This window comes from Cornus florida, unplaced genomic scaffold, assembly GCF_030987335.1.
Source record: "Cornus florida cultivar Cherokee Brave unplaced genomic scaffold, ASM3098733v1 CherokeeBrave_3.0.0_Hap2_Chr04, whole genome shotgun sequence".
Lineage (NCBI taxonomy): Eukaryota > Viridiplantae > Streptophyta > Magnoliopsida > Cornales > Cornaceae > Cornus > Cornus florida.
In genome coordinates this window covers 7,707,051-7,716,495 of record NW_026775574.1, presented here as the reverse complement: position 1 = coordinate 7,716,495, position 9,445 = coordinate 7,707,051, and the positions used below count along the sequence as shown (strand labels likewise).

Genomic DNA, 9,445 nt, shown 5'->3' with positions numbered 1-9,445 from the left:
CAATCCAAAAACCTAGCGATCCGAATATGATAATCCATTAGCTTAACAAATCGGATATAGATTTGATGGATTCGATCTGAAATCACAGATCTAGTGGCAACTATTAAGAGTCTTATTTGGCAACTGTTTTCGTTTTATGTTTTTGTTTTTCATTTGAAACAGAAATAACGTTTTTGACGTGGAGTGTGTTCAATATTGATTTGAAACATATTTGGTAATGTTAAATTTGTTGCAAACTTTTTGGAAGCAAAAAGGTGAAAACCTGTTTGGTAAAAAATGTTACAAAATTCAAAAACAAAATAGCTATTTCAAAAAGGCTATTTAGATTTTTTTTTCTTTTTTCTTTTTTGTTACCGTTCACCGCTATACTGTTTTGCTGCAGTGCAAAAATATTATAGAATGCCAATTTGGTGTTTTTGATTTGGACTCTCTTTTCGGCAACAAACGCAGTACTATATATTCAAATCGAACAAAAGTTATCAAATGCATTTCGGTATTTTCCTTCGCTATGGTATACCACACAAACAAAAACGATAGTCAAATGTGCCCTAATTCTTCATAATTGCCTACAAACTAATCAAGTCTCCACAAGGTATATAGTTCAATTAGCAAGGTTTTTAGGATATTCTTTCCTTTGAATCTTTAGTTCGAAATTCATCAAAGGTGAAGCTCGAATGGTGCATGTGATTTGCGGGCAATTAGTACATTCGAAATTTGCAAAGTATTGAGAGTTTAAAAGTTGAGTCGGTTGATTCATCTTTATCAAGAAATAAAGAAAATTTACCTACAAAAAAAAAAAAAAAAAAAAAAAACCTACCAAAAGATTTCTTCTGGCTGTATTTTGTCAAAAGTGAAGGAAGGGAAGATAGAAAAAATAGAGCAAACTTCCATTATTTGGTACAAGGAAAAATTGGGGGGAAGGGAGAATGGACAGATGATTTATTCCTTCTGACCCACCATTTTTGACCTAAGAGAGGAGAAGAAAATGAGAAGTATTTTCTTAAATTTTTTTTTTTTTTTTTTTTAAAGTAACTAGTGAGTCGGTTGATAAAATTTACTTACAAAAAAAAAAAAACCTACCAAAAGATTTCTTCTGGCTGTATTTTGTCAAAAGTGAAGGAAGGGAAGATAGAAAAAATAGAGCAAACTTCCATTATTTGGTACAAGGAAAAATTGGGGGGAAGGGAGAATGGACAGATGATTTATTCCTTCTGACCCACCATTTTTGACCTAAGAGAGGAGAAGAAAATGAGAAGTATTTTCTTAAATTTTTTTTTTTTTTTTTTTTAAAGTAACTAGTGAGTCGGTTGATTCATCTTTATCAAGAAATAAAGAAAATTTACCTAAAAAAAAAAAACCTACCAAAAGATTTCTTCTGGCTGTATTTTGTCAAAAGTGAACGAAGGGAAGATAGAAAAAATAGAGCAAACTTCCATTATTTGGTACAAGGAAAAATTGGGGGGAAGGGGAGAATGGATAGATGATTTATTCCTTCTGACCCACCATTTTTGACCTAGGAGAGGAGAAGAAAATGAGAAGTATTTTCTTAATTTTTTTTTTTTTTTTTTTTTTATTAGCAAGAAACTTACATACAGCATATTTATTTTTACAGGGATTCGAACCCTCAACATTTCATTTAAAAGGTAAAAAGAATTGTATATTATGCAAGTGACATTATTACTCTTCATCAATTATTGTAAAATTGTATAACTAGAATATAGAAGTAAATCTCTCTCTCTCTCTATATATATATATATATGAAAACCCTTCTTACCGTTTCTCTTACCAAACAATGGACGGTGTCTTCCTCTTCTATACCTTTTCACTCAACCAAGCAAAATGGGAGGAGGACACCTTTCCTTCACCAAGGATATCTCCTCCACCTTTCCCACTCTCCCTTTCATCTATTTTTCCGTCATTTGTTCCCAACAAAGCCCAACTCCCATGCATTTTTATTCAAAAAATTATATATCAACAATAATATAAACAATGAAATCTCCCAACGTACGTCTACCTACTACGGTACCTTATCCAAACATTCATTAAAAGTAACCCAGTTTGATTAAATAAATGTACAATATTCTAGTGTTCTAACTCCTGATATTTAATTGAAAAAAGAAAAGAAAACAAAAAGAAATTTATGTGCATTTACTACATTAGTTAAGGAATAATTGATTAGATCATATAACTGATTAATACATTTGAACACTCTTCCAAGAAGTGTACAAGTTCAACTATATATTCAATACACTATAAAATATATGTGAACAGTAATAGTCATATTAATTATGAAGTTAATTAATTGCACAATTATAATAAATTTATAGTCTTTGTCCCGTAGACAAATTAATGTCAAAATATCTTGCTAAGGATTATGACTTCATGTTGAGCAAATGAGATAATGTATCTCTAATTTGTTAGATTTGAAAATTTTAATATTTTAGCATGAACGAAAAACATGATTGAACTTAAATATATTATTTACACCAGATTAGTTTTAGTTAAGTAAAAATAAACGAAAGGAAGTTAGAAGAGAAGATAAGAAAAACGATTGGTTCCTTTTTTGTTTTTTTGTTTTTTTTTTTTTATTTTTTGTTTTTGTTTTTGGGAAGGTTAAGCAAACATCATAGAATTAAAATTTGAAACGAATGAACAGAAAGGAAATATCATCAAGATACATATCACTTTTATGTTAATTGCATCGATCACTTTCCCATCTTGTCTGTTTTGGTTGCACAACCCTGTCTAGCTAAGAATGCTTTTCGAGGGCTGTATGGATATCTATATATACAGAGATTCATATTAATTATAGATCCAAGCAGTGCCTAAACACAAAGAAAATGTACAAACTTCTATATCCAAACAGATTCAAGGAACATTGATTTTTTCTTGACATTTAGGACATCCTTTTAACTGACAAACTTTTTTGTAACAAATGGCTACATTTTCCATGTAATATGTGTTCTTGAACAAGCATTTGATCACTTTCCGGGAGAAAAAAAACAAGCATTTGATCAGTTGCACTAACAAGAACAAATTCTTGAAAATGCTACACAATTAAAAGACTAATGTTGTCAGGTACTTAAGATACTTGTTGGATACTAGAAATGCACTAAATACTCTTATTTAAAATTTAAATTGACTCATCAACAGTTGTCAGATATAGATATATAGGTAGATAGATAGATAGATAGATAGATACATATATATAGATATATATGGATATATGCACACATATATATCTATCTAGAGAGAGAGAGATGATATTGATATGATGATGATTAAGATATATAATATGACAATATCTCATTCCTCCATGTTTCAAACTCCAACACAATAGCCTTTCTGCTCATTGTAGGCAAAGGCTAGGAGACCAAATTAAGTAGAAGTTGAAAAGAGGACAAATTAGTGATTCCTGAAGATAAGAGATTATACCCTTTAATGATTTAAAAAGCACAAATCCATACTAATTACTTAGACACTGATTTCCTAGAACTGAGACTGAAAATGAATGTTTGAGGTGTTCATGAACATTGGGCTAGGGTTTTGATCATCATCATTACCTGCCAGGGGAGCCTTGTTTGTCACTGCACAATAATCAGAATTGATTCTAGCATTGTTCATGAAGTCCCAATTTCCAAGAAAACTCATGAAATTGTTGTTGGATTGTACCCCATCTGAGACTGAAGCATTGTTCTGAAACTCATACATGGAAGAGCTTGGAGTGGCCCAAAGTTCCTCAATAATCTCCACAGTAGCCAATTGATGTTCCAGTGATTGAGAAGTGTCATCTTCTACTTCTAAGAGGGAATTACCCATTTCATGACCATGAGGACTAATTGATTCTTCTTCTCCAGCTTCCAAGGGAGTACCACCACTTGAATCCAAACTTTTAGGGTTTGGTTCAAAACACTGTTCAGGTGATTTTTCAAGGCTTCTGATCATCATTTTCTCTCTTGTTCTCTCCCTTGCCCTTTCTCTTGCCTTGTCCCTGGACTCCTTTGCAAGAGGATTCAGCGACGCTTTCCGCGATTTCTTGTTCTTCTTCTCACTAGTACTAGTAAAACCCACAGTGGTTTCACCTTCTTCCATTGCCATCAGATCATGACTGTTCTTCATTTGTGATTGCTTTCTGGTTGTGATCAGTTCTTTGATCGCCGCCTTCGAGTTTGTGAACAGCCATTCTATGGTTTTACTTGCAGTGTCGACGCCTAGCAGGTCCTGGAGCCCAAAAAACTCTCTGGAAATGGGAAGGGACAGTCTCATTCTCCGATCTCTCGGACCATGAGCTGTATGAATCTTGCTGTGCCTATCTTTCTTGCCACTCCTCCTTCCAGGGTTGGGGCTTTTTGTAGTATCACTACTTGTTTTTGGATGAACTTTTGAAGGCATTTGCTCAGTGGCAGTGTTAGTGATCTGAGTATTGTTTACATCTGTGGACTTGTTTAAAGCCCCCAAGTAAACATCATCACTCTCAGCCACACCACTAACACCAACCATGAGCATTTGTTGCTGGACTAAATGATCCAGTAATAGGTCATTGTCATCTAGAAAAGGAAAAGGGAAGTATGAGACCAATGAGGCCTCATAGTTTGGATTTTGATCATAATTTGTAGAAGACTGTCCTGATAAGTTTTCTATGGTACTGTATGAAAAGGGGTTGTAATTGCTTGAAGGAAACATGGATAATTTGTCATTGCACTCAAAAGTCTCGCTTTTTCTTTTTTTCTTTTTTTGGGACTGATCAGTCTTAGCTAGCTAGCTAAAGAGCTTGGGAGTTTCCCATGTTTGTGATTCTGCAAATGAGAGATACTTCTAATTAGAAAGCAACCAAAGTAATAAAAATAGAAGAGAGAGAGAGAGAGAGAGAGAGAGAGAGAGGATATATATACCTCTTTAATCTGAAGGGAAAGCTTGGGTTCGATCATACCAGCACTAGTATACCAGATCCCATTAGAACTCTGGCTTATTTAGGCGAGAGTAGTACTAAGATGGGTGACTGCGGGCCTCGGAAGTCCTCTTGTTGCGCCCCTTTAAGAACCCTAAAAAAAAAAGCTAGAGGTTGGGTTATACATTGATCAGACAGCTATTTCATGTGTACCATCTGAGAGGGAGGTGGGTGGTGGTGGAGGATGAAGAATAGAGAGATCTCCAAAAACAAACTAGTTTTTTTATAAAGGGAAAAGAGCTTTCTTTTGACTATGTTCAGGAAACTGGACTTTGCTGCAGCTTAATTGGGTAAGGAGAGAAAGAGGGGGGTCCTTGTGAAACAGTAAAAGTGAGAGGAGGGTAGCAGGTGAAGGATTGACTATGGCAAGACCTAGCAAGAGAGAAAGAGAAAGAGAGAAGCTACAAGATGAAGTTAATAGATGTGGCCAAGTCTAGGGAAACCTATAGAAGGACAATAATTTCAATATTGAGGTAGCAGAAGGCATGTGCAACTCCATGGAATGGCCATGCTCCTTTTATTGGGTGCCTATGTCTCCTTGTGAGATCATTTTCAAAGGACAACTCTCTCTCTCTCTCTCTCTCTCTCTCTCTCTCCAAATTTTCTCAAGGTGGAGTAAATATTCTTAAGCACTGTCTCACTGTTCTTTTTTCATTTACTAGTCCTTTAGCCAAACCCTAAATATTCGATTTTTGCCATATTGAACACCCTATGGATCTTTTACAAAAATAGCAATGGTCGTATAAGCCCTTTAAGTTTGTTTCATATTTCACATCTCTTTAAAAAAGAAAAATGAAAAAAGAAAAAAAGAAATCATCCATACAAGCCCCTCTTTCTCTCTCTCCCCTCCCTTCAAGTACATGGTTTTAATATGAAAAGAAAGAAGAAATGTAAAAGAGTACAATAGAACATTCAATTGTGTACAATTTGTTTATCAACACCAAGATTTATGTAGAAACTGATTTACAAGTTTTTATGATTTTTCATTAATTTATAATATTAGATATTAGTTAACTAGATTAAGATTAATTTACCCCAAAAAAGAAAATAATAATAGCTAATTAAGATTAATACTTTTGTTTTCTTTTTCAGTTCATTAAGTAATGTTATGACTACACTGGTATTTTGGGATTTTCTAACAAATTTATATAATTAAAGAGGGTGTTCCCACGAACAATTGAGCCACGCGAGAATAGACAAGAGTTACTCAAAAAAAGGCAATCTCGCGAGGATACAGGGTTCAAAGAGAATCTCTAAATGAATGGGTTCATGTTATTAGCGGACAAATCTTAATTTTCCAAGATAACTACTTTCCGTGAAAGGCAGGAGAATCGAGGGAGACTAATAGTATATATGTCTCAAAATGCTTGCGATGGCACTATTGCAGTGACATAACCTGAGAATACCTTTGCTGGATCGGTCACATACTTATGAGAGATGCAAGCAGCTGTTTATGGAAGATAATTTTGTTTTCTTTTTTACTTCAATAATTAATGTTATAATTACACTTGTATTTTGGAATTTTCTAATAAATTTATACAATTAAAGAGGGTGTTTCCACGAGCAACTGAGGCTCGCGAGAATAAGCAATGATTACCCAAAAAAAAGTAATCTCACGATAATATAAGATTCAAAGAGAACCTCTAAATGAATGAGTCCATGTTATCAACGGACAAGTCTTAATTTTTTAAGATAACTCCTACTCGTAAAAGATAAGAGAATTGAGGGAGGCCCTTAGTATGTCGTAGTGAGATGACCTGAGAGAACCTTTGCTAGATGAGTCACATGCTCATGAGAGATGCAAGTAGCTGTTTGGATCCAAAAAGCCAAACATGGTCTATAATATCGTTTCAATATGTTTTGAAGAAATTAAAAACATATTGTAAAAGGAAGTACTCTGAAGAACAAATTATTTAAGCCTCATTTTATATACTACGTATATATCAAATAAAAATGCATAGTTTACTACCTCAAGAACTATTTTTGGTACATAATCACATGCATGTCTTGTTTGTTTTTATTATATATGATCAATCTGTGATGTGAAATAATTTCTAAATCAGAGGCCCTCAAAAAAATCTTGTTAGCTTATCTGTTCGTGTCTGACGTACAGTAGCTTATCTATTCGTGTCTGACAGTTTTGAGTTAATCTTGTACCCACACCTTTTCTTCCTCATCTTTACCTTTTTGCAACTCACAGTCCGAAGGTGCGTACGTTAATAATACATACTGTTCATGTTATCATCCAAACATACATTTTGGCTTTGTGCGAATTCCTAGATGATCTATTTAAACATTGTACAAAAACTTGTTTGTTTAGTACTGATTTTTTAAAAACTGTTTTCAAAAAAAAATTAGGAACATGAATTGTAGCTACCACACTGGGTCACGGATGCACAATTCTACATTCTTTGGACGTGAAAAACGTAAAGTATTTATATGTAGTGGTACTAACTCCAATTGATATGAAATTTTTTAAGGTAAAATTCAAAAAAAATCGTGCGAGTTCATGCCCAAAGCGAATAATATCATACCATATGGTGGAGTAAATCGTTATAAATGATATCAGAGCCTAATCTAGTCGGAAGTGTAGCGATGGGGACGTTGGTATTGGGAAAAAATTAACTCGCTCCAATCCACTCAACGGTCGGCTGTTGTTGAGAATTAAATTCCTCATTCATCACACATAATGGAAATATCATCACATCACATCACATCAACACAAGCATATATGTAAATAACAATCATATACATCCACACACAACACAATATTTTATATGGTTCACCCAACTCTAAGCTTACATCCGTGGGAGAGAGAAATTTCACTATTATGAATCAAGGACGAGAATATACAATCACATGTCAAAACCCCACTCACTCACTAATCATCTCTTTTGAAGCCACATGTATACACTCGGGAATTACATATACTCTCACATCTCCTTACAACACTCACCCTTAAACCCCTAACATCTTTTCTTTCTTCTCTCTATCTCTCTAAACCTCTCTATTTATAGAGTCTTCAAAACCCAATTCCTTATTGGAAAAGTATTCCTCAACTTACCTATAAAGAGTTACCATATCAATCCCAACTCTAAAATAAAAACTTAATGAGACACAATTTCCTTCACAAATTTTAACATTCCAAAACGGAAAAGGAAATTAATTTATGTACACAATTTTGAGCCACAAACCTAACAGTTGGGCACCTAGGGGGCGACCTTGTAGGCAGGTGTGATATGAGCAGGTGCAAGAGGCACTGTGTAACAACCCAAACCCGGGGATCCGGATTGCTACCCAGGTCTATGCCCGAACCCAAGGTCACATAAGGGTACTATGGTCATTTCATGTCATTATAATAATTCTAGAGTCCATAAGGGTATAATAGTCATTTAGTACATTCATTATGGCTTCTAAACTCATCAGGGGTAAAATCGTCATTTTCTATGGTCATTCTATGCTTTGGTTGACATCTGGGGGTAATTAGGTAATTATACAGAAATTTGGAGTCAAACAGTAAATATCAACTCATCTTACTGGGTACATGAATTCATCTAACCGATTAGATGACTAGTCCAGGTCAAAATGAATGGCCTATCTAACCGGGTAGATAGATTCACCTAGCCAGGTAGATAGCCATAACCCCCTACTGTTTATTCATCTAACTGGGTTTATGAGAGCTTCTACCCGGGTAGATGGCCTCCTAACTGGTTAGATATACCCATCTAACCGGTTTGATAGGAGAATCCCATTAAACCTACATACTGCACATTCATCTAACTGGGTAAATATCTCTATCTAACTGGTTAAATGATATCCCATGGTGAATTGGTCGAAATGTTAACTTCCCAAACCTATTCAAATGCAACCCCGAGCAACCGAAGATGAAAAATAAAACCCCATCAACATCATCAACCTCAAAACATTGCATTGAATCATCAAAATATTCGCATCCATTCATAATTGATAATCAAATCTAAATTTAAACATTCATACATCTTTGACATGATAAAATGTATTCAAAAGAATAGAATTACATGTCAAGGCCTCCGTGTCCACAAATACAACGGTTTCGCTTGAAACTAACAAAAGAATAAGGTCAATACATGTCTTTAAAATTCAAAAGAATGCTTTTACAAAATGATTACAAAAGACATCATCAAGCTACATCTAAGCATGTAGGGATACATCATCTATCACATCCTTGTCTGTGATGTTTCTCATTTTTTTTTATTTTTTCATTTTCGAGTATTTTTTGGATTTATTTATTTATTGTCTCATTTTGCGTGCCGAACACCGTGGGGTGTGTCGTATAAGTCCCAAGAGTTGATTAGGACATTTCTTTGAGTTTAAAGCTCTTAGAAATGTATTTTAAGCCATTTTGGCATTTTTCAAATTTTTGGGCCAAGAGATCCTGCGGGGGTCCCACACTCGAATTTTTCATGCGCGAGTATTCTTTTTCGATCCATATACATTTCATAATTATTAGTATTTGGT

General features: G+C 34.4%; 1 protein-coding gene across 1 annotated transcript; it reads right to left on the bottom strand.

The window, feature by feature from the left end:
* Nucleotides 1-2,944: 2,944 nt before the first annotated feature.
* Nucleotides 2,945-5,416, bottom strand: LOC132302667 (transcription factor TCP12-like). The gene is made up of 2 exons (XM_059799579.1): nucleotides 4,893-5,416; nucleotides 2,945-4,796 (listed from the first exon to the last, which is right to left on the bottom strand). Exon 2 carries the CDS (start codon nucleotides 4,681-4,683, stop codon nucleotides 3,490-3,492), a length of 1,194 nt encoding a protein of 397 aa, XP_059655562.1. The 5' UTR covers nucleotides 4,684-4,796; nucleotides 4,893-5,416; the 3' UTR covers nucleotides 2,945-3,489.
* Between the last annotated feature and the right edge of the window lie 4,029 nt (nucleotides 5,417-9,445).